At 41.5% G+C, this 25,984-nt stretch overlaps 1 protein-coding gene across 1 annotated transcript in view; it reads left to right on the top strand.

The window, feature by feature from the left end:
- The window catches only part of SYT5 (synaptotagmin 5), a 40,569-nt gene continuing 14,585 nt past the window's right edge, over positions 1–25,984 (top strand). Inside the window, exon 1 of the mRNA XM_014053278.2 lies at positions 1–199. Coding sequence (XP_013908753.1) covers positions 196–199 — 4 coding nt within the window. The 5' untranslated portion in view covers positions 1–195. The remainder of the gene's footprint in view (positions 200–25,984) is intronic.

Genomic DNA, 25,984 nt, shown 5'->3' with positions numbered 1-25,984 from the left:
GAACCACGGACCGTGGACAGCTCCGTTGGAGAGCTTTTTTTTTTTTAAGAGGAAAAAAGAGGCAACCACAATTTTAAAAAAAAATAAGCCAACGATTCTGTTCTTGCCCGCTGCTCCTCTTTCATTTTGCTTTCGTCTCGCCCTGCTTTTTGATCTGTCCAGGACAATCGCCACTCCTCCTGGGAAGGGGAAAAAATGGGTAAGAAGCGCCCCTTCGGGACTTCGGTTTTCTGGGAAGATCTGGCGCGAGCAAATGGGTGGGTTTCCCAGGGCTGAACTGTGTGCCCAACCTCCACGTTTTGCGTTGCGGGATAGAACTAATGCGTTTGTTGGTTTGGCGTTTCCCGATCGAATCGAGGAGGGAGGAAGAAAGGGAAGATCGGGAGATCACCTGAACCCCTTCCCTGCACGCGAGGACGATCCCTCGGAGCTCAGGAAACAAAGGCAGGTTTCTGCTCCGTGTACAAAGCTGCACGAAAGGGAAAAATCGTGGCTTTTAACTTGTGAGAGTGTGTTTGCGTGTCTGCTTCTCTTGCACAATCGGTGCCTAGTGGAGAGGGTGCCTCGCAGGGGCATCATTTTGGTACCCAAGTGGAATCAGGCTTGCGCTGAAGGGGGGAGGGGCACAACTGAGAATTGGCAGAACCCAACTCGGGTTCTTCAATGGGAGCAACTCTCTGGATCCCGTTTCCTCCCTTTTCTTTCTCTACTGCAACTCTGGTTTCCTTTAAATCCTCTTCTTTTTATTTTAATGTACTATACGTAGGGATGTGGCTTCCCTGAATTCAGAAAGCCACCTGAAGAGGACAGATTTAGATTGCTTGTTCGGTTGTACACGTGGGCACCCATATAAAACAAGAGCATATTTAGGGGTTTGGATTTTTTTTTTAGCCATGGCGAAGTCTGAGCTGAAGGGAGTTGTCCCTTCTCGGCATCAATAATTCAGATGGAAGCAAATTGTGGCTTCAAGGGTGGGGCATAACTTCTCTCTTTCTCTCTCAAGCCTAATGAAGCCAGTCAGCTCTTTTCTTCTTTTCTAATCAGGCCAGGCTTAAGGCAAAGGCTTGGTTTGGGTATGCTGTATTCAGTGGAATTCCACAAGTGCATCTGGGCACGTTGAAGTTGGTTTCCTCACCTCATCCCTAGACATTTTTTTTTTGAGGGGAATATGAACGATTTTATTCACCCCACCCCCTTTCTCCAAGAGGCTCAAAAAAAAAACATGGGGGCATCCCTTCTCTTTTTACACTGCAGTGAGCTCAGGTAGGGAAATGTCCAGCGGCCAAAGGCAAGACCCCCTGCGAGTTTTAGGAATGGAGGTAGGATTAGAATTCAGCTGGACAGAATACAGAGTGTCTTCAGTTATGACCACAATTTCCGTTGCTCAGTGAGACATTTCTTAAGTGAATTTTGCCCCCATTTTACAGCCTTTCTTGCCACAGTTGTGCAATGAATCATTACAGTTGCTAAGTTAGTAGCGACGGTGGTTGGGTGAGTCTGGATTCCCCATTGGCTTTGCTTGTCAGAAGGTCGCAAAAGGGGGCCTTGTGTCCCTGGGACATTGCAACCGTCATAAATATGAATCAGTTTGCCAAGCGTCTGAATTTGGATCGCATGTCCGAATGGGGATGCTGCAATGGTTGTAAATGTGAAAAATGGTCATAAGTCTTTTTTTCAGTGCTGTTGTAACTTTGAACAGTCACTAAGTGAACTTTTGTAAGTCAAGGACTATCTGTAACTACACCACCATACCAGTCTTCAGCTAACAAGGATCTATGACAGGTTCGTGATTCCGGTTTCTCTTTTTTTGCACTTAAACATAGACTATTCCCTTAAGTCAGAGCTCTCTTGGGCATATAAGTTGAGGTAGTCCTCAACTTATAACCACAATTGTGACCAGAATCTAAATTGCTAAGTAAGGTAGTTGTTGAGTGAATTGCATCCATTTTAGGACTTTTTTTTTTGCTATGGCTGTTAAGCGAATCACCATGGTCATTAAGGCAGTGTTTCTCAACCTTAGCAACTTGAAGATGTCCGGACTTCAACTCCCAGGATTCCCCAGCCAGCAAATGCTGGCTGGGGAATTCTGGGAGTTGAAGTCCGGACAATCTTCAAGTTGCCAAGGTTGAGAAACACTGCATTAAGGTACTCACATACATTAAGCAAATTTGGCTTTCCCCATTGTCTGCTTGTTGAAAGTCAGCTGGGAAGGTTGCAAATCATGATTATGTGACCTGGTGCAATTTTTGTAAATATCTGCCAATTACCAAGCACCCAAATTTTGATCACATGATTCTGGGGACACTACAACAGCCATAAGTGTGAGGACCAGTCATAAAGGGGAGTACTGGGTTTTTTTTTCCCCAGTACCATCATAACTTTGAATGATTGCTAAATGAATGGTGATAAGTCAAGAACTTCCTATATACTTTTTTGGAATACTTCCAAATATAATCAGAGTTCTACAAAGGATGGTTAGGAGAATTTAATTTAAAGAGAGGAAATCTCCAGAATTTAACTAAAAGATGTTTTTGGAATGATTGTGGCTGTGTTTGCTTCCTTTTGGCTTATCTTGTTGGGAAAGCTCAGAAATTATGCTCTTACTGCTAGGTGCATTGAGTGAGCCCTGCTGATTATGGGTTACTGAATAAACCTGTTTAAATAAACTATGGTTTACAAACAATGTGTGGATCAATATTTTAAAGGTATTTATTGTATTCCAATCCTACCTCCTTTAAGAACGATAGGCAACTTTCTGGACTGATCATGAGTGTGCGCGCACACGCACACGCACACGCATGCACACACACACATCAGTCTGCAGCATGCCAGAAACTGGGCCACGCAAACAAGCAAAGCCCCATCCATGGGATGCAGGCAGCACATGAAACCACACCTCCTCCAGTCCATGGAAAAAAAATATCTCTCTAGGTCAGTGTTTCTCAACCTTGGCAACTTGAAGATGTCCGGACTTCAACTCCCAGAATTCCCCAGCCAGCATTCGCTGGCTGGGGAATTCTGGGAGTTGAAGTCCGGACATCTTCAAGTTGCCAAGGTTGAGAAACACTGCTCTAGGTAAATGGTCCCCTGTTGCCCAAAAGGTTGGGGGGGGGGGAGCAGTCATAGGGCACCTGAATACTGAGCTCCTCTATTGCATATAGAAATTCAGTAGGTGAAGCTTCCCCCTTCGCTGCACTGTATCTGCATGTTAGGAAAACTTTTACTTTGTGCCTTAGTTTCTCTTGCTAAAGGGGTAGAAGGTCTATAAAAGTAACGGGGGAATCTAGTTTAGCCCTTGCCTCTTTGTCACTCTGGCTTCCCTGTTTAGCCTTTAATAGAATAATATTTAGAAATGAAGCAGGTGAGTCATTTCCAGTCAGGCTGATAAAGCAACTTAGGAAATCCTTTTGTATAAAGCAGGGGTCCCCGACATCCCACACACACACACACACAGACCATGGCCCACTACCGGTCTGTGACTCGCTGAGAACCGGGCCGCACAAGCACCTGTCGCTTGTGCAAATGGAGCTGTGCACTCTTGCATGCACACCTGCCACTCACAAAGAACCATTCCCTTTATCCTCCTTACCCCACCCCACCCCACCCAGGCAGGCTGCCAAGCCAGAAAGGTTGGGGGCAGCTGGCATAAAGAAAAGGCTTCCGTGGTTTTGTTACTTAAGAGTTTGTTATCCAGAAGTGAACTGCAAGTACAGGTAGTCCTCGACTTACGACCACAATCGAGCCCAAAATTTACGTCGTCAAGTGAGGCATTCATTAAATGGGTTTTGACCCATTTTGCGACTTTTCTTGCCACAGTGATTAAGTGAATCACTGCAGTTGCTAAGTGAGTTAACCTGGTTGCTAAGAGAACCTGGCTTCCCCATTGCTTGTCAGAAGGGCGCGAAAGGGGGTTCACATGACCTTAGGACATAGCAACGGTCATAGGTACGAGTCAGTTGCCAAGCACCTGAATTTTGATCACATGATCGTGGGGATGCTGCAAAGGTCGTATCTATGAAAAATGGTCGTAAGTCACCATTTTCAGTGCTGTTGCAACTTGGAACAGTCACTAAACAAACCATTGTAAGTTGAGGGCTACCTGGAGTCCTCAACTTACAACAACCATTTGAAGTTACAACAGCACTGAAAAAAGTGACTTAGGACTATTTTTCACAGAGTCATTGCGGCATCCTCAGGGGTCACGTGATCGAACTTTGGATGCTTGGAAACTTGTTCCTATTTATAACCGTTGCAGTTTCCCAGGGTCATATGACCATTTTTGTTGCAAACCTCCTGACAAGCAGAGAATAGGGAAGCCAGATTTACTTAACAAAATCTATTAAAATTGACAAATTGACTTGGTTTCTAACTTATTAACTGCAGTGACTCACTTAACAACTATGGCAAGAATGGTCCTAAAATGGGGCAAAACTCACATAACAAATGTGTCTCATTCAGCACCAGAAACCTTGGGCTCAATTATGGTCATAAGTTGAGGACTATCTGTGTAGACTTTTTCATATTAAGGAATGAATTGATCTTGGAGGCAGCAACTCGGTAGCAACCTACCGGCCGAGTGTGAGACTCAGAATGACCCAGAGATGAGAACATTTGGGTTTCAGACTTGCTGCTTAGCTCCTGATCTGTAAAATGGGCACACAAAGTACATGAGGTTGTGATCATACGCAGGGGGTTGGGCTAGAAGACCTCCAAGGTCCCTTCCAACTCCTGTTATTCTATTCTGTTCTATTCTGTTCTAACTCTTAGCCCATCACTTGATAAATATAATACATTTTGATCACGTTTAAATACACTCTATAAAAATCTCTGTACAAAATTCCCCAGAAGCATGGCTGTTTCTCCCCCCCCCCCCTTACATCCTCTTCCATTTTTGAGATATATCTTCCAAAGTGGGTTAGATGGAGAAATACAGATATTGCTTTGGCAAAGAGCAGATTGAAGTGTTCTAAGTGTGTGGATTTCCTTCCTCCTCCTGCCAGGCTACGTGAGGCTTGGATCGGTTGCCATGGTTTTCCAAAGGAGTTGGGTAGCGCTTTGCGAGAGCTCCTACGTCATCAAGTTAGCTTACCTCTACTTGCATTTAGAGAGAAAGAGAGAAACCATTCATGTCTCTTGCTGCTATAGTTTGCTAGATTGTGTCCAGATGGTCAGTGCCTACCCACTAGTGGCCATTTTTGCAACACCGTTTTATGCTTAATTAAAGTAACCAAATTTGAGTTGTAAAAATCCTAAGTGACCACTAGAGAGTAGCAAGCCTTTGCTGCTCTCTAGTGGGCATCTGAATATTTGCAGCCGAGATACAGGAGCCCCAATTTAACTTCAAAGTCAGCCTCCATCTCTACAGAGGCTTCCACAGAAGTGCAGCATTGTGTGAATCTAAACAAAGGATGACGTTAAGAAGAGTCAAGCAGGCTCCTCATTTCTTTCACAGAAAGTAACTCTTGTGGCCCACAATTCTTGAGCAAGCTTTTAGGATCTGAGTGACCATTGGGGGATTTTTCAAGACAGTTTGAATTTAATCCAGAATTCATCTAAATTCAATTTTAAAAAATCCATCTTTTAATCTTTACTTATGTTGGGGCTGCAGTAAAGAAGTCTGTGCATTACCCCTACACATGCATGTAGGGGGTTTTTTTTTTCCTTTCCTTTTCTTTCTTTTCTTTCTTTTTTCTTTTGGCTTTTTGTTCCAATGTAGAACATTTAGAGTAAGGCAACTTCTACAACTTGTTGAAAACTCATGAATAAGTGCAAAGGTAGATAGATAAATAGAGAGGGGGAGGAGGGAGGAGGGAGGAGATATGAGAGAGAGAGAGAGAGAGAGAGAGAGAGAGAGAGAGAGAGAGAGAGAGAGAGAGAGAGAGAGAGAGCAGGAGGAGATATGATAGATAGAAAGAGAGAGAGAAGGAGGAGAAATGATAGATAGATAGATAGATAGATAGATAGATAGATAGTTGAGAGAGAGAGAAAGAAGGAGATATGATAGATAGAAAGAGAGAGAGAGAAGGAGGAGGAGAAATGATAGAGAGTTGAGAGAGAGAGAGAGAGAGAGAGAGCAAGTGCAAAGGTAGATAGATAAATAGAGAGGGGGAGAAGGAGGGAGGAGAGGGAGGAGAGATGATAATTAGAGAGAGAGAGAGAGAGAAGGAGAAATGATAGAAAGAGAGATGAGAGAGAGAGGTGGAGAGATGATAGATGGAAAGATAGAGAAAGAGAAGGAGGAGAGTTGACAGATAGAGAGAGAGAGGAGGAGGAGAAATGATAGATAGAAAGATAGAGAGAGAGCAGGAGGAGGGATGATAGATAGAAAGAGAGAGAGGAGGAGATAGATAGATAGATAGATAGATAGATAGATAGATAGATAGATAGATAGATAGATAGATAGATAGTTGAGAGAGAGAGAGAAGGAGGAGATATAATAGAAAGAGAGAGAGAGAAGGAGAAGAAATGATAGAGAGTTGAGAGAGAGAAAGAGAGAGAGAAGGAGAGATGATCAATAGAAAGAGAGAGAGATGAGAGAGAGAGAGAGAGAGAGAGACAGAGAAGGAGGAGGAGGGATGATAGTTAGAAAGAAAGAGAGGGAGAGGATAGGTAGGCAGACAGACAGACAAATATAGAGGCACAGATAAAAACATTTTCATGTTGTAACCAAATAATTATTTGGTTTTTTTAGATGTGTTGCACCTATCCAAACTGTTCACACACTTTTTAAAAAAAATTAAGAAAACATTAGGAAATGCACTTTGGTGGGTTGCTGATGAATTTAAACAGACCAGAGTCCAGAGGCTCTCTGAGTGCTATAAATAAAATTGGGGTGCAAATGCCCTCTCATGCTCTCTCTCTCTCTCTGGCAGTGAGTTGTTGGACCACGGTTGCTATGAAAGCTGTTAGATGGGTTTCAGGTGCTCTCTCTAAAAATAAATGGATCTGGCAACTGGGCCTTCTGCAAAGGTGCTTTCTGGATTAGAGGAGAGAGGAGGTTGATGTTTACACAGAATTCTTGTATCGCTTGCTGATGGAAGAAATGGCAGAGGGAAGGTTAAAGAAGAGCTTAACTCCCATCCAAGCAGTTGTTTTTAAGGATCTTTGGGGATTATGTATTTAATCATGTTCTCAACCATAATCATATGCATGCGTGGGGCGTCTAGGAGTTTAAGGCGCTCCTTTATACACACTTCATTTTCCTTTTAAATGAGGTTGTTGGAAAAGAAGGCAAGACAGGCGCAGAAGACTGTGGATTATGAAAGGATTTCTGAATTAGAGAATTTGGGCCCAGCCTGCTTCGAACATTTCCCCATAACTGTAGGTAGGTCTCATGACCAAAAAGAAGGTTGATCCAGGAAACTGGAAGCTTTATTGTTTCGGCACCAACAGACTAATTTTTTCCTGAGCCCATCTTGTCTGGTTGTTCGCCCTTTAGTAAAATAATATTGTTACCTCTCTAGAAGCTGCTAAAATATTTTTAAGACATGCATTACAAAATATGATTAGCATTTTCTACATCAGTGTGGAAGTAATACCCACTGGATTCAACATAGCTTACTTAAATAAGTGTCACAGAGTCTGTTGGTGCCTATTCAGACCATCAGATTTTATTAAAAGGCATAAACTCAGCTGTTGCTCACAAAAGGCTATGTTTTCTATTAAGATTTGTTGGCTGAAAAGGGTACTACCAATTTCCTCCTGGTTTTTGTTGTTGTTGTTATTTTTGCTCCTGTAGATTAACATAATTCTCCTTTTCAAATGTGTAAGTGTGTAAGAGAGAGTTGTCAGAAGAATAATTTAACTTGAGCTGGGGTTGCACAAGAACAAATAAAAATGAGATCTAGACCGCTGTAAGGAAAGGAGAAATATTTATTCCCCAAAGCAGAGGGATTTACTCTGGGGGCAGCTGCAGTGAAATGGGGTACAGTGAACCCAGTTTTATAGGGGAGCTTGTTGTGGATGTGGAAATATTTATGTGCTGATTCTAGGGTGACATTTGAGGTGTGTGTGTGTGTGTGTAGGTATGTCACCTATGATGTTTTTCTTGTGAACATACAGTTCCACTGGAATTTAATTAACTCTATCTGGGTTTATAGACTTTTATCTTTTGATACGTGGATTAGGTCTGGGTAACTTATTTGGGGATTTGAGGAAGTTTGAATAAAAGATTTCCCCCCATTTGCTATTTTTATTTCATTAACTTAGCAGTCTGTACTTTAAAATGGCAGAAAACCATGTGGCTAATTTTTGATAGTTGTAGTTGTAAAGGATTCCCAAGGTCGTAAAAAGGAGTAATTTTACTGCAGAGAATATGGATACTTTACAATGAATTCAGTTCATTGGCATGAAGGAAGTTGAGTTTTTTTAACCTTCGGTATTTATACAAATAAACTAGAATAATGTTAATATGAACTTTTGCCTTATTTTTATATATTCAATATTCTTTCCATGGTCGAAGTGGAAATGTGATTCTCCAGGCTTAATAAGTGTTAGAAAAATAGCTGCTTCAGGTGCCCCCTGGTGGTGCAGAGGTTAAAGTGCAGTATTGCAGGCTAACTCTGACAACAGCGTGAAGTTCGATCCTGACCAACTCAAGGTTGATTCAATCTTTCATCCTTTCACGGTCGGTAAAATGAGGATTCAGATTATTGGGAGCAATATGCAAATAATATTTCTACATTTTAAACCACCCAGAGAGTGTTGTAAAGCACTATGGGATGATATATAAGACTATACTACTAATAGAAATGCTATTTCTATTTCTATGCTATTTGTAGCCATGCCTTTGGATTTTGGTAGGAAGGAAACAACTTGCAAGGTTAGTGGCTCCTCATTAAATTCATGTCTTAAAATCCATGTATTGGATTCATCCCCAAGGTTTGCTTCAGATCTTGGAGAAAAATGAAAAGTTTCCCAAATTCATTGACGGAATTGCCTCCCAGCCATCAATAGGCTTATTTAATTTTGCCAGCTTTCCTGCAACCACTTCACAGATCATGTATCACTGTTTGATTATACATTTGGTCCCCCAAGTTACAACCAGTTACTCAGCAAGCATTTGAAGTTATGATGGGTCTCCCCAGAGCTACTCATAACCTGATTTTGAAATTCTGACAACTTCAGAACATAAACTGACATCCAGTTCAGAATTAGCTTCTGCAAAAACAAAACTATTTTTTAAATCAAGTTTAAACCTTTCAAAAATTCTGTCTTAGTTTAAACCAGTCACAAAAGAATCCTTCACTTGTTAATTGTCCTCTTGTCTTTATCCATTTTCAGGCCGGTGCATTTCACTCACTCACAGTATAGAGATAATTGTATTTGGACATTTCTTGGATAGGGTTGTGTGTTTTCCCAGATTCATACAGGCTTCTCAGATTCCACGTTCCAATTTGTAGTTTGGGGTTTATCGTGCTTCTAGCGGACCGAGAGATTCTTAGCACCCCTGCCCCATTTAAGGGGTGCCTGCACTCGGGACCATTATTTGGTTTTGTTGCCATTAACATGATTTTTCTGGGAAATATATAGTGCAGTAGTCTTCCCTTTGCTTTCTACACTGCTGGGCACACGCTGTTGGAGTGGCTGCCACCACATTGTGTGCTGTTCTTCAGAAGCTGTTCTGGCCGATGTGGTTCTCTGCCTTCAGTCGATACTGATGAGCCAGTTGTCATCATCAGCCCTGTTGGTCCAGGGGAGGTATTTGATTCCCTCCGACTTGTCATCTCAGCATAAAAGCCATACTGAGTAAGGGCCTCCAATCCGACACTTGGAGGCATGCTCTGTGGGGTTCCAGGCTGCCCCTCAAAGCATATGCTTTCCCAAAGTATATTTTGGACATGCGATGTGACACCCGGAAAAATATGGCATCCTTCACTTAATCCTCCAGGGAAAAAATTGAAGGCAAACGAGGTCCAGGCAGAAGAAGAACATCATGGCTTCAAAACCTAACGAACTGGGCAAAACTCAGCAGCACTTTTTCATACGGCTGTTGATAAAAATAGGATTGCCAGCATGATCGTCAACATCCGATGACAGATATGGCAGAAGAAGAAGAAAAGGAGGAGGAGGAGGAAGAGAAAGAAGAAGAAGAGGAGGAGGAGGAGAAAGAAGAAGACGAAAAGGAGGAGGAAGAAGAGAAAGAAGAAGAGGAGGAGGAGCAGGAAGGAGGAGGAAGAAGAGAAAGAAGAAGAGGAGGAGGAGCAGGAAGGAGGAGGAAGAAGAAGAGGAGGAGAAGGGAGGAGGGAGGAGGGGGAGGAAGAAGAGGAGGGGGAGGAGGGGGAGGAAGAAGAAGAGGAGGAGGAGGTGTGGTCATCTATTTACATTCTGATACCGTCTATGTTTTATGTGGTGCTTCATGAGGCGATAGTGGAAGTGGAACATTATATAGAACAGAGACTATAATTTGCAACTTCCCACAGTCACATTTGCTTAAAAACCACCACAAAATGGTTGTAAAATTGGGTACAGTGACATGGTGACCTGCTTAACAACCATGATTTACAACCATACTTCTAGGCTCAATTACAGGACTAGAGGAAAATATGTCTTGGCTACCCTCAATCACCTTTTCTTCCATTTCAAAATTAATCATGATGAATTACAGGTAGTCCTTGACTTACAACAGTTCATTTAGTGACCATTCAGAGTTACAATGGCACTGAAAAATGTGACTTATGACTGTTGTTCACAGTTACAACCTTTGCAGCATCCTCACAATCATGTGTTCAGAATTCAGAAGCTTGACAACTGGTCCATCTTTCTCTCCCAGACTCATGTGATCCCTTTTGCAACCTTCTTACTAGCAAAGTAACCCGCTTAACAACCAGGTTACTAACTTATTAACTGAAGTGACTCACTTAACAACTGTGGCAAGAACGGTTGAAAAATGGAACGAAGCTCACTTAACAAATGTCTCACTTAGCAACATAAATTTTGGGCTCAATTTTTGTCATAAGGACTACCTATATCTCTTTTGTACCACACGTTAAGGCATGTTTAGTATTCATCATGGAGAAGAATTTTACCAAAGCTCCATGCCATAAATAACATGGTAGATCATTCCTGGCAAATATTTGTTTGTCTGTATCCCTAAGTCAGCCATTAGGGTTAAATCAATCATAGTTAAAGTAAACTAACTAAATCAAGGCCTAAGTAGAGATTATGGTTAAGGCATTTCTCCTACTGCTATCGTAACTAATAATCATAGATGAGGCTGTCAGCCAAGTCAAATATTTTTCTCTATTCATGTGTGTAATGAAATGCATGTTTTTCAGAGGTGGTATTCAACAGGTTCTGACCAGTTCTGGAGAACCGGTAGTGGAAAATTTGAGTAGTTTGGAGAACCGGTAAATGCCACCTCTGACTGGCCCCACCCCCATCTATTCTCTGCCTCCCGAGTCCCAGCTGATCAAGAGGAAATGGGAATTTTGCAGCATCCTTCCCCTGGAGTGTGGAGGGAATGGAGATTTTACAATGTCCTTCCCCTGCCACGCCCACCAAGCCACGTCCACCAAGCCACGGCCATAGAAGCAGTAGTAAAAAAAAAATTGAATCCCACCACTGAGTGCTATTGGGCATGGCATGTGTTTACTTTTTCCATACCTATGCTGGCAACCCAGAAAATTTGGAGAGTATCTTTGGAGACATTCAGCAGGCTATTTATTATATTTTTTTTATTTTTTATTCATCACATTTTTATACTGCACATTCCACTTAAATGACTCCTCTCTGTGTAGATTCTTGCATCTATTCTCCTGACACCCTCATTGGGCTCCAGTGAGCAAAGCATTCCTAAAGCAGCATTTGCTAAGATCACTATATAAATAAATTTGTCGTGACTAATTTGCTACGTTCCTACTATGAAAAACGAACTTTCAGAATTCTGAGAATCACACACAACTGCTTCTGAATCCCAGATTTGGGTTCTTCGGATGCATTTGCTCACAAAGAAAAATTGAGGACTAGGCTAATAAGCAGTCCCTGACTTATGACCAAACGTGAGACCAAATTTTGTTGCTTAATTGTTAAGTAGGCTTGATGGCCCTTTTTCCTAAGCAGATCACTGCAGTTGTTAAGTGAACCTTATGTCATTAAGTGAATCCAGCTTCCACCATTGATTTTGCTTATTGGAAGCCAGAAAGGAACGTCACATATGTTGATCACATGATCGTGGGATGTTCCAATATATACCAGTTGCCAAGCACCCGAAATTTGATCATGTGTCCATGAAGATGCTGCAATGATTGTAAGCACGGTACAAGGATAGGTTGTAAGTCACTTTTTTCAATGCTGTCATAACTTTAATGATCACTAAATGAATGACTGTAAGATGAGGACCACCTGTAGTTGTTTTAATTGATTATATGATTATGGAAATATGCATATGGATAAACGTAAGTTCAAGAAGGAAAAGATACTTCCTTCTTATAGACAACATTTCCATGAGCCATGGAAGCTGGTCATCTTGGAACTTTTTTCAAGAAAGTCACATTACTAAATTTTTTATTTCCTTGTATGGGAACTATACGTTGTACAATTAAGGAAGTAATTTATAAAATGCAATGAGGCTTTCTAGGCATAAAAAAAAACAACTAGAGGAGTTAAGCAGCTTAAATTAAAAAGCCCCCAGGTGATATTCTGGATAACAATACCTAGTCACAAAGTTTTATCTCAGCATGTGAGTGCAAAACCTCAGATTATAGGGCTGGATGGGACCTCAGAGGTCCAAACCCTTGCTCAAGGCTGGAGACTTTACCCGTTTTAATTGTCATGTGCCAAAACACCCCCTGCTGCCACCCAGCCCTCGTGTGACACCCCCCATGCTCCCCCCCCCGCGCATGCACACACGCTCCCCAGTCCCCATGCACATTTGACACCCCTGTGCATCCATTTTGGACCTAGAAGGCCACCCTGCAGCCTGCTGGAGCAAAAATGGGCCACGGGGGGGGGGGTTGCACCCCCCCGCCCTCTGCGCATGTGCAGCAGAGACCCAAAAATTAGCTGGTTGATGGGAGGCGCCCTTGCGTGAAGCTGAGCTGGGGCAACGGCTCACATGGCCTCTGCGTGCCATGGGTTCGCCATCACAGCCTTACACTATCCCAGCCAAATGGTTGTCCAGTCTATTCTTGAAAACCTGAGTGATCGAACACCCACATCTTCAGGAAGCCAGCTTTTCCATTATTAATTGCTCTCACTGTCAGAAAATGTCCCCTTAGCTGCATCTTTCTTTGACAAGGTTCGACCCATCAGTTCTTGTCTTGCCCTCCGGTGCCCTAGAGAATAAGTCTCTTCTTTGTGACAGCCCCTCAAGTACTGGAAGACAGCTGGTCATGTCCCCACTAATCTTTATTTTCAATAGGCTAGATAGATCTAGCTCCATCAACCACTTGTCATACAATTTAGCCTCTAGGCTCTTTATCATCTTTCTTGCACTTCTCTGTCTCTCTGTCTCTCTCTCTCTCTGTGTCTCTCTGTCTCTCTGTCTCTCTGTCTCTGTCTCTGTCTCTCTGTCTCTGTCTCTGTCTCTGTCTCTGTCTCTCTCTCTGTATATATATTTTCATATATTCATAGATTTTTACGGGTACAGGTATGCAGGTCTTGGCGTATTCGGGTGTTTTCCCGTGTAAGATTGAGAGTATCTTGCTGACGTTTCAACGAGGTCCCACTCACCATCTTCAGGCTGGTGCCTTCGCCTTCGTGCTTGTGTGTGTGTGTGTGTGTGTGTATTTGTATGTGTGTGTGCGTGCATGCATGCGTGTGTGTGTATATGTATATATATATGGTGAGAATCAAGGGTTCGGTTTTCAGCTGTTGGCTGGGGAATTCTGGGAGTGGAAATCCACACATCTGAAAGGAACCAAGATTGAGAAACACTGGCCTATGGGTGCTGCAAAGCTCCAAATAGCCATGAGATGGAACCATGCATTTGAGATTTCTTTCAGCCTTGCCTGGCCATCAAATGGTCCTCTGGATCTCTGCAGCCCATATGATTGCTTGAGCTGGAGACACAAAGGGGCTGCCATGAAATCAAGAACTGATTGATTAAGGCATGAAGAATTGACTAATGCCATGAAGAATGGTTACAGGAATTGGTTACAGTCTAATGAAAAGTGGGACCGGGGTGATATGATAGCTCTTTTCCAATATTTGAGGAGCTCCTACAAAGGCGAGGGGATCAAATTATTTTCCAAAGCACCAAAAGGCAAGACAAGAAACAATAATTAGAAACTAACCAAGAAAAGAAACAATCTAGAACTAAAGAGAAATTTCATAATGGAGCATCAAATGTTGGAACAGCTTGCCTTTAGAAGTAGGAGCCTTACTGGAGGCCTTCAAAAAGAGATTAGACTGAAATGGTATAGGGTTTCCTGCTCAAGCAGGGAGTTGGACTAGAAGACCTCCAAGGTCCCTTCCAAATCTATTATTCTATGTTCAATGACATTAATTCCTCTTCCTGCCATCTGTAATGAAAGCAAGAGTGCTTGAGCTGACCAGCCCAAAAATAATTAGAGCAGCTAATCTAAAGATATTTATCTATCCATGGAGGAGGAAGAAACATAACGAGCCTGGATTTTGCTGGCACGTGGCTAGCCCACATTCCTTCCTTTGTTCACAATTTGTTTGTGTTGGTTTGTTTAAAATCACACTGCCTTCCCTCCAAAGTTCAATCCTAGGAAAGGATCAGGATAGTTTTAAGGTGGATGAGTAAATTTCAGGATTGAAGGGATATAAACTTCCTACAAAGAAAAGACAGGGCTACTGAATTAGTTCCCTCCTACATTTTTTTTTAATTATTTCAAAAGCGTGGATGAAGATCTGTTCCCTAATATCAGTTCTAATGGGAGAAGATCTCTCAGTTAATCCAGAAGAAAGCTTGTGAATCCCTGACGTTGAGATTGTTGTAAAGATGTTGAGACTCTAGAATGAGTGCAACAAAGAAGATTACGAGACTGGAGCTAAAACATATGAAGAGAATTGGGTATGTCAAGTCTGGTGAAAAGAAGGACTAGGGAGTGACATGATGGCAGTGTTGCAATATCTAAGGGGCTGCCATGAAGAAGAGGGTGACAATCTATTTTCCAAAGCATCAGAAGGCAGAACAAGAAGCAAAGGATGGAAACTAATCAAGGAGAGAAGCAATCTAGTACTAAGGAGTAATTTCCTGACCGTTAGAACAACTTGCCTCCAGAAATTCTGAATGCTCCAACACTGGGAGTTTTTAAGAAGAGACTGGACAACCATTTGTCTGAAGCGGTGTAAGGTTTCCTGCCTGAGCAGGGGGTTGGACTAGAAGACCTCCAAGGTCCCTTCCAACTCTGTTATTCTTTTCTGTTCTGTTAGTCTATCCTTCCCAAATGAACAGAGGCTACAGCCAATGCTTGTCTTTTCACTTCTATCCCCAGCAAGGATATTTTGCACCCTTCTGCTTGTCTCCCAAACTGATAATGCTTAAATAACAGCTGAGCAAATGGGAAGGGAGACACAGAGGTTAAGTTGACAGGAACAGGCCCCGAGGTTGAAAAGGCATCTCTGAAAATTCTTCAGAAAAGGATGGTGTCACTGTGCATTCATCTAGGAAACCAGAGGGGGTCGGGGAATGTGTCCAGGGGGGAAAGGGTGATGTCAGGACACAGCATCAATCACAGAGGACCTGGAAATCTTTATACAGTTGGTCCTCAGTTTGGGACCACAATTGGGAGTTGAATTTCCATTGTTAAGCAAGGTGGCTGCTAAGTGAGTCACGTCTGATTTTAAAATCTTTTTTTGCTATGGTTCTTAAACAAATTGCTGCAGTTATTAAGTGAATCATGCAGTTGTAAAGCAACTCCGGATTCCCCCACTGACTTTGTTTTCAGGGAAATGGGAAGTTTGCAATCACATGACCCAGGACATTGCAACCATTTTAAGTATATTCTGATTGCCAAGCACCCAAATTTTGATCATGAGACATAGAGGTGGTTGCTCAGTGCAAGAACCAGTTGTAAGCCACTTTTTTCATTGCAGTGGTAACTTTGAACCTTCGCTAAAGGAACAGTTGTAAGTCGAGGACAAGCTTGTTCAGTACCTCTTGTTAAGTCCTTGTTCAGTCAAACTTGTTAAGCCCTCGACTTAAGACCACAATTGAGCCCAAAACCTCTGTTGTTATGTGAGACATTTGTTAAGGTAGTTTTGCTCCATTTTGCAAATGCTTACATGCCACAGTTGTTAAGTAAACACTGCAGTTGTTAAGTCGGTAACACGTTTTTTAAGTGAAGCTGGCTTTCCCATTGACTTTGCTTGTCATGAAGTCACAACAATGATTACATGACTGTGGGGCCCTGCAACTGTGACAAATATGAGTTAGTTGCCAAGCATCTGAATTTTGATCATGTGGCTATAGAGACACTGCAATGGTCCCAAATGTCAAAAAGGATCATAAGTCACTTTTTTTCAGTACAAGGTAATTTCGAACAGTCACCAAATGAACTATTGTAAATCAAGAACTACCTAATAAGAGCCATGGTGACCCAGTGGCACCATGCAGTACTGCAGGCTATTTCTGCTGACTGCCAGCTGCCTGCAATTTGACAGATCAAATATCCCCTGGCACAAGGTTAACCCAGCCTTCCATCCTTCCAAGGTGGGTAAAATGAGGACCCAGATTGTTGGGGCCAAATATGGTGACTCTGTAAACCGCTTAGAGAGAGGGCCGTAAAAGCACTATAAAGCATTATATAAGTCTAAGTGCTATTTCTACTTGTAAGAGCAGATTTGGCTCTTGAAACTGGTGTTAGCGAGAGGATAGTTGGAGCCAGCAAGAGATGAATCTAACAAAATGTTGCATTCCAATGGCCTAATGTATAGCTCTTTTCAACTCCGTGATCCTATTGGATTCAAATGGCCTAGATAACCTTCCAAATCCACAACTGTATTATTGATATAGTAAATGTACCATCAATTAATAAAATAGACATTCTAAGCACAGTCTTCATGTGCTAGTTCAGGCTGTACTTTGGGAATGTAACTTGCAAGCATTCTTCTGGATCAATTTAAAAAATTGCTATGAATAGAACATGAGGACATCAATGAGCAGGCTGAACTGAAACTTTTCTCCTTTCTTTCATGGAAAACCTTAAGTTTTTTTCTTCTTCTTTCCATCTGAAACAATACAATCATATATCAGGGTGCAGCCTCAATATTGTTATGAGCAATCATCAGTTTTACATTATAAACTTCAAAAGCCATTAACCAACCAACCCAAAGAACAAACACATTCTTACGATGATGTCCAAGATAGAAGAAGCAAGGGCACTAACTATTTCCTAAGAAGTGAAGCATTATGTCGATGAAGATTCTCAGTCATCCAGACAGAGTTGTCTGAAGGTTGAGTCATTGCACTCAAACTAATTTTAGTTGCTGGTTTGAGATATTCTGCTGCTCATCCAAGCAGCTTCATCGGTCAAAGAAAGCCAGGCAGAGAGTTGTACCAACTCCTGCTGCACCAAACTTGGGGGGTTTCTCCCCAAATCGTGTTGTAATATTTAGATTTGTATCTTTTTGGGAGCCATTTCATCTGTTCACAAATGAAATAAACTCTCAGTGTTGCAGTTCTAAAAAGGTGGGAAGATTGAATACTTGCTTAAATCTTCTTCTATTCTTGATGACTTCAGAAGCATGTAATGGTAGGAAGTCGTACTGCCTTTTTTATGGATGGTTTTCTCACTTCCCATCCTGCCTACAGATCTGGTAATCTCCCATTCCATGTAAGACCTAAATTTAATCCCGTGTATTTCTAAACCCTGTGTAGCAAGTACCATCAGATTTTGTGTCCTGCTAAGACATGATCAGAAGGATACTTATATAACCTTTCAGATTAAAGAATGAAGTATGGACTAATTTGTCACAAGCAGCAAGAAAACCTTTGGAGATGAATATATTTACATTGCATAAGCCTTCACAGATTTTAGTCTACTTCTTAGATGGAATGTATGCATATCCATCCATCCATCCATCCATCCATCCATCCATCCATCCATCCATCCATCCCTGAGTGGGACAACAACAGTTAACAGTGAGCTCAAAGGGAAATAAATTTGGAAAGAATAAATGATGATAATTGTCTTATTAATAGTGGCACTCATAAAACAGCATTCATCAATGAGGTGGGCCAAACAAGTACAGTTTGATTTTTAAAAATTGTTCCTGTTCAAATTTCCAGACAAAGTTGCTTCCCCCCCCCTTCTTTGAAATTACCAAAGATGGAAAGAGTTGAAAGTTATAATTAAAGGGGGGAAATTAAATCAGTTAAAGATTACTGTCCAGCAGTACCTGTAAGGGATGTTTATTTTTGGTTATAACATTGTCTGCATGTCAACCCTGAAGCTGACCTGACCGAGGCCATTTTCAGGCTTCAATGTTGCCACAGTGGAGCTAAGGGATAGGGAGGGGGAAAATAGTGACAGCTGGGGTTTTGTAGCCAAAACAAAATACTTTCTCCTGGGAACCAAGGGCATGGCTCTTGCTAAGATCATCTGTCACTAATTGCTTCTTCTGTTTGCATCATCTATTACGTATTTATCAATATAGTGGTACCTCAAAGCTCATTGCTAATTGGTTCCGGGAGGTGCAACAAGTGCTAAATATGAGTATCAAACAAACCATGTGACTAACATATGACCCTTTCTTTTCACTGGGAAGGGCAATGAGTCACAGGCAGCTGACACTGACGAACTCTAGCTTGTGCATTGTACCAAACAAACAACAAGTACTGGGACAAAATGTTCATGTCAAAATGTGTCAAGTACCAAATTTGAAGAGTTTAATAGCAGTCGAGTACCAAGATACCACTGTAGGTTGATTTTTCCAAGTACTATATTAAGCTTTTCCAGTATTATTTTTGCCTTCACATTATGTGTCCCAAACATAAGAGCTGCGGTGGTGCAGTGGTTAGAAAGCAGTACTGTAGGCTAGTTCTGCTGACTGCCGGTTGCCTGGCAGATCGTGACCGGCTCAAGGTTGGCTCAGCCTTCCATCCTTCCAAGGTCAGTAAAATAAGCACCCAGATTGTTGGAGACAATATGCTGACTCTACAAACTGCTTAGAGAGGGCCATAAAGTACTGTGAAGCAGTATATAAGTCTAAGTGCTATTCCTATTGCTATTTACTGTACACTTTAGCTTAGTTTCCAACAAACAGTCTGGTTTTATTTCATCTAATAGTTCATAACTACTACAGGCTGCTTAGATTTCCTTCATGTATGGTTAAGACATTGTTATGTCCCTAGAAATACTAAGTGGGGAGAACCAAGTAGAACTGACTGCAAAGGGGGGCAGCTGCTAACTATTGCAGCATGGGCTCTGGTGCTTATTCTATGACATCTTCCTTATAGAGGGGATGCTTTTCAAAGTTAAAAATTGACTTATGGTCAAAAATGGCCATAAGTCACATTTTTAGTATTGTTGTAACTTTGACCAATCACTAAATGAACTGTTGTTAAGTTAAGGACTACCTTTAGAATGACGAATCAACAATAGAGCTCTCAGAAAATAAATCCTGTTTCATTATGTATTTATTGGCTTTGTTTGTGCTTTTTTTATGTGAAACTGGATGTAACATATAAATACAATCGCATTTGCAAAAATCAATCAATGATCAGCAGCATCTGCAAGAGCCAAGGTGGCGCAGTGGTTAAATGCAGCACTGCAGGCTACTGCTAGATCAGCAGTTCAGCGGTTCAAATCCCACCGGCTCAAGGTTGACTCAGCCTTCCATCCTTCCGAGGTGGGTAAAATGAGGACCCAGATTGTTGGGGGCAATATGCTGACTCTCTGTAAACCGCTTAGAGAAGGCTGAAAGCCCTATGAAGCGGTATATAAGTCTACTGCTATTGCTATTGCTATTGCAATCAGTGCAGACAGCAGACAGTCAAGCGATTGGCGCTGAGAGACAGATCATAGCCTTCATCCACATGACCCTAGGCAGAATTTGGGGCTGAGAGAAGTAAGAAGGAAGCCAAATGCCTCAAGTTGAAACATTGCAGGCATGTTCCTACTTGTAAAAGAGCAACGATGAGGGCAGGTTGGCTTGCATGGAAGAGATTCTTCTTCTGCAGCGTTTATTGTAAGGTCCTGAGTCTGTATTGGCCTATTTGGCACAAGATGAATGCGGCTATCCAAGAAGAAGAAATAGATCTGTCCGTTCGATTGGTTGAAATGGAGATAAGCACACGCTGTGGATCATCTGAAATAGCTGTCCCTTTGAGTTTTCTGGTCCTTTGCACTTGTTGTCCCTTGTTAATTATTTAGGATTGAAATCATACCCACGCTAAAGGTCTCTGGAGATGGTGTGTGTGTGTGGAGGGGGTGATGGTGGAAAAGGGGGGCAAAAGAAAGAGAGGAATGTCTTTCTCAGCAATTTGTCAAAACCAGAACCGGAGAGCTATTACTGAATTAATGGTGGAAGTGGTGTGGTCAGAGTGTGCTTTGCAAGGAAACAGAGTCAGAGGGGTTGGTGGGTGTGGTGGATTTGTAGGATTTAATTTAAAAAGAAGGAGAATCAGAGAGAGAATTTAGGAGGAGAGGAATTTGGTTCGCCAGTTAAGGCAGTGTTTTTCAACCACTGTGCCGCGGCACACTAGTGTGCCGTGACATAGTGTAAGGTGTGCCGTGGGAAAAACACCCTGCCTATAGTCAATATAGGCACAGAGTTAAAATTTTTTAACATTTTCTAATGGTGGTGTGCCTCGTGATTTTTTTCATGAAAAAAGTGTGCCTTTGCACAAAAAAAGGTTGAAAAACACTGAGTTAAGGGAACCTTGCATAATCCCAATCTGGTTACGTGGTGCCTCTGTCCAAGGTCCTGAAATTCTGAGCAACACCCCCCCCCAGACACACACACACACACACACACACACACACACACACACACACACACACTTCTGCTATTTGAAGACACTTCTTCCTCATTTGGGCCTGCAGCACCTGCCTTCTTGAAGTTGGCTTGTTTGTTTAATTTATTAATTTAATTTATTTATTTGTTCAATTTGCTGCGCTTCTGTTAAATGTCCGGGGAGTGGGTTGCATCCAATTAGCAGCTATTGCTACGTTTTGTAAAGCAGAGAGCCGTGGCAGTTGCATATTTCTTTTCTTCCAATGTTCCTTTCCACCATTCTGGCAGCTTTCCTGAGGTATGTGTTGGCTTGCCACAATAGAGAGAAGCTATTCAAAAGGGGTGTGTTTGAATGCTTGCACACAAGAGAAAGCAAGAAACCACTCAGGGGCATTGTAGCTCCACCATGCATGCTCTCGTGAAAAAAACAACCGCCGTTCAAACAAATATTATTTATTTCTTCATTTTTATGCAGTCATTTTGTTTGGTTTTTAGTTCAGCCTCGCCCTCAGTCTCACACTCTGGGATAATTTTGCAGGCAAATCTGGGAGAAGTCTGCAATATCGGAGAAAACCAATGGAATTGTTTGTTTTTATGTTGCTTTATCCATGTTGTTGATTTTTGTAACTAAAGCTGTCCTTACAATAATAGCAGCTATTCAATTCAGTTTTATTTAGTGCAAAGTGCAGTATGAGGGTCCTCACTATTATATTACAGTATACCTCCAAATATATTTGTAAAGCCACATTCTTCATTGCATTGCCACTTCCTTGGCACAAATCTCAGATTTCTCTTTGTTCTGCTAACCAGATGCTGTTTCATTTGATGCTCCTTTGGAGTAAAACAGGATTTTGGCTTACTTTCACTAAAATGAGAAAGGTGCAAAATGTTTACCCTATGTAATGGAACATAATCTCTTTTTTTCCTATTCCGAACTTATATTTAGCAAATTAGCATGACAATCAAAAAACAGGTTGGCGTATTTGGCAGGGATCATGAAGGTCATTAAGTCAAGCCTTTTGCTCAGTTAGGGATTTTTAATTCAAAATGAATTCAGGGCATCCTTGACAGAAAACTATCTGGTGTCTGCTTAATTATCTCCAGTGGAGGAGACTCAATCTGTTCTGCTGCCAAAAAAAAACCTTAGGCATTTCTTTTAATACTGAGCCAAAATCTGTTTGCACACAATTCCTAGCCAGTGATTTTACTCTTATACTCAACATCAGAAAGCTTGTTTATGTTCAGTTTTTAAATATTGCTTTCTTGCCTCATCTCATGCTAAGTCACTGCTTTAACCACTATTTTCTTAAGGAATCCAGGCTGTCAAGCATGTAGGTCCTAAGTCATGATTTACAACATGTCAACATTCACACAAAAAGCTAAAGCAGAAAGAAACGGTCTTCTGGCTTAACATGTTCTGCGAGTCCAGCCACAGGTTTGTACTGTAGTTAGGCAAAGCAATGATGGTTTGTTTGGTCAGTGCTTGAAGTGTTTTCCTTCCTTTTAAGCTGTTATGGTTTTGAAACTCTGCAGGTATGCTGTATAGAAGATAAAACCAAATTAGAAACAACAGCAGAAATGTCAAAGAAAGAATACATCTCTGATACATCAGGCTAAGCCAAAACCAGGGGTGAAATTCAGCAGGTTCTGATAGGTTCTGGAGAACCGGTAATGGAAATTTTGAGTAGTTCGGAGAATTGGCAAATGCTACCTCTGGCTGGCCCCAGAATGGGGAGGGAATGGAGATTTTGCAGTATCTTTTCCCTGCCACGCCCACCAAGCCACGCCCACCAAGCCACACCATGCCAACCAAGCCACACCCACAGAACCAGTAGTAAATATTTGAATTTCACCACTGGCCAAAACCCAGTAATAGATTTAAGCTGTGACTTATTGCTCTTAGGAAATACGATATGCTAATACAAACAAATGCTACAGATCCACTCTCACATGTGTGCACACATATACACACGTGTATGCTATGGTTCAGTTGGGGAATGGAGATGCATTTCTTTACCTGCAAGTCCTTGCCTTTTGAACTTGCCTACTGCACTAAGGTTTTACTAAGTTATGGTTTAGCCTGGCAAGTACTGTGGATTTAACCATTGTGAACCGTTAAGCATGGTTTATAGCACAGTATGGTATGTGAACTCATGTAAGGAATAGTCACCCAACCACAATTCAGCATGGGATACATTGGGGGGAGAAAATAATTTTGAAATAACATTTCAAGGGAAGATCACCTAAAGCAGGGGTCCCCAACCAGGTCGTGCAAGTGACTGGGAGCATTTGTGTGGGTGCAGCTCCACTTATGCCCACATGCGAAGTTCAATTTGTGGAAGTGACACATGCACACCCACCAATTACACAAATGGAATTGCATGTGCTTGCATGCATGCTGATGCATGTGCCTGCCATTCCCCCAGCCACCATGCCAGAAAGGTTGGTGGAGCTTTTGATCTGAAGAAAGAAAATATGTATCATAGAATAATGGTATATAGATATATGACAAGTGGGATCTCGTCGAAACGTCCCCAAGATACTCACAAGCTTACACGGGAAAAGACCCAAATACACCAAAACACTCACACACACACACACATTATATAGTCTTTTTAGAAATTATGTGCCCTAACCACACAGATATATTTTCTCTTTGGTGGTTTGTTTGCCCCATCTGGTCCTTCAATGTCTTCCAAAGGTGTACCCATTGTCACTGTAACTGGGTCCATCCGCCTTGCTTTGGTCATTCCCTTCTTCTCTTTCCATCCACCATTCCCAGCATTATAGCCTTCTTCAGAGAGCTGGGTTTCTGTATAGTGTATCTAAAGTGGTTTAATATAAGCCTGGTCTCTCTGGATTGATTTGTTCTATAAGCAGTTTGTTTTTGTGTCCAGCGTATTCTCAGAAGTTTTTTCCCCAACATCAAAAAGCATCATTGTTATTTTTTCAATCCTGCTTCCTCAAAATACAACTTTTGTTTCCACAGAGTGTCACAGTGAATGCCATTGCATGCAGTATCCTGATCTTTGTAGGTACAGACACATTACAGCGGGCAACTTCATCCTTGGCAACTTCAAAATCTACAGACTTCAACCACCATCTGAAACCTCGCAATATAGATGGCATTATTCTAACAACCAAAAATGTAAAGATGTTGTTTGGGGGATTCTGGTAGCTGAAGTGCATAAAATTTAAAGTTGCCAAGATTGGACACCCCTGAATTAGAAGCATCTGTGTCTCTTTTCCATGGTCTTCATGGCTCTTCTGGGAATATTTCTTGACTTTTTGAACCTAAAAGTCAAAAGCCATTTACCACTTCAATATCTTCCTTGTTGGGTTAGATGTTGTACCTGCTGTTATTAGTCTGGATTTCTTTACAGTCTCATTTTTCACCTGTACTCCTTGACTTTTATTACTAGAGTTTGCAGAATCTTTACATTTATAGCTGTTAAAGCAATGCTGCTATAGCAAAGTTATTGATGTTTCTTCCTTCAGTTTTAAAACCACACTCATCTTCTTCCTATCCCAATTCCTTTAAAACATTTCCAGCATATAAACTGAATAAATAAGGGAGAATACATAGTCTTGTCTTGTGCATTTGCCAGCCTGGAGCAAACCTATTCCATCAATTGTGTTTCTGTCTATATTGTGGCTTCCTGACCCATATATAGATAATAGAATGGAATGGAATGTAACAGGAACATGATTGCACACACAAGACATTTGTCTCCGGTGCATATGCTCTCAGTGTACACATACAAGCAGCAAAGTGATAAATCATAAGATACAACCAACAAAATGATAGTCATAAAATGCCCATAGGAGTAGGTAATAGGAAAGATGAGAATATGAGGACAATGAGATATTCAGGGACCCCCTTTTTTCTAAACACATTTCACAGCTTGATATGATCAACACAATCAAAAGCCTTTTTATCATCTTCATAATGCTTCATCGTGACATTTTTTTGGGCCTGGCGTGTATCAGCAATAATTTAGAAGCTAAGATCTTAAATTGTTCAGATTGTGAGTTTATTATTTACAGTGAATTTATATTACAAAATCTTTCTGTTTTCTAAAATTGCTCTTTGCTTGCTTGAGGGATTCTACTTTTGCTTGTCTGTATGTGTGTGTTTCTTTTACTGCTTATTTGTATGTTCTTTTTTCATTTTTCTCCTATTCTCTATTAACAAGATGCTTGTTTAATTTAATTATTCCCTCCTGCCTTGCATGGGGGAAAAAAATCTCTTAATTTCACGTTAGCTAGACGATACTTGCCCTCCACTCATCTGTCAGAATTTTTGGCTTAACTAACTATATAGAGACATTAGAGTTGCCAGTTGCTGTCTCTTCTGTTGCCTTTGGCCCTTCTGTTCTTTATGGGATCTCTGGCCTCCAAATTGCTAAAAAGCTGCAGGCGTGTTTCTGGAAGTCTGAATGTTCCTTTCAGACCACGAAGGCATCTGTCTTCCATCACAGAAGCATACAGCCACAGAAGTGGCTTCTTTGAAAAGCAGCTATTCCATTCTCTCCACTGAACCTCTGTTTCCCCTTTTGCTTGTGGGAGGAAAACGGCTAAAAAGCTCTAGTACCAGAGTGTATCCTTTTAAACCTTTTCCATTTCTCCTGGCATCTTTTAGAATGATTTAAAATCTATGAGCGGTTGGTTTTCATGATGAGGGTGGCTTTGATAATCTTGGGCACTCCTGTTGCAATATAACAGTGCAACAAAACTAAATCAAAATAGGCAATACAAGGACTAAATATGGTCTTTGGAATATTTTGAGGAAGCTTGTAAGACAATTGGAATAAATCAGTGGAAGAGAGGGGAACTAAATGATTGAAACTGGATGTGTGTGTTGTATAGACAAACCACGGGGGAAACACACATCTGTGCTTGATGGGAATGAAATCAGAAGCTTGAAGGGCTTCCATTTAGCAAATGAATGGATGCATTGGCGCCAGACCATTGATTTAAAAAGCGCCAATCTTGAGAGACATTTATGCCCGAGGCAATGCAGTTACGTTCTCACAAAGAAGAGATGGGGAAGTAAATCTGTACCACAGATTGTAATGCTCCAAATAACAAATGGAGACTGTTTAATTTTTCTTTA

Source organism: Thamnophis sirtalis, unplaced genomic scaffold (genome assembly GCF_051295495.1).
Source record: "Thamnophis sirtalis isolate CommonGarterSnake01/CBP01778 unplaced genomic scaffold, rThaSir2_p1.2 scaffold_4, whole genome shotgun sequence".
NCBI classification, from domain to species: domain Eukaryota; kingdom Metazoa; phylum Chordata; class Lepidosauria; order Squamata; family Natricidae; genus Thamnophis; species Thamnophis sirtalis.
This window is presented reverse-complemented; position numbering and strand designations above follow the sequence as displayed.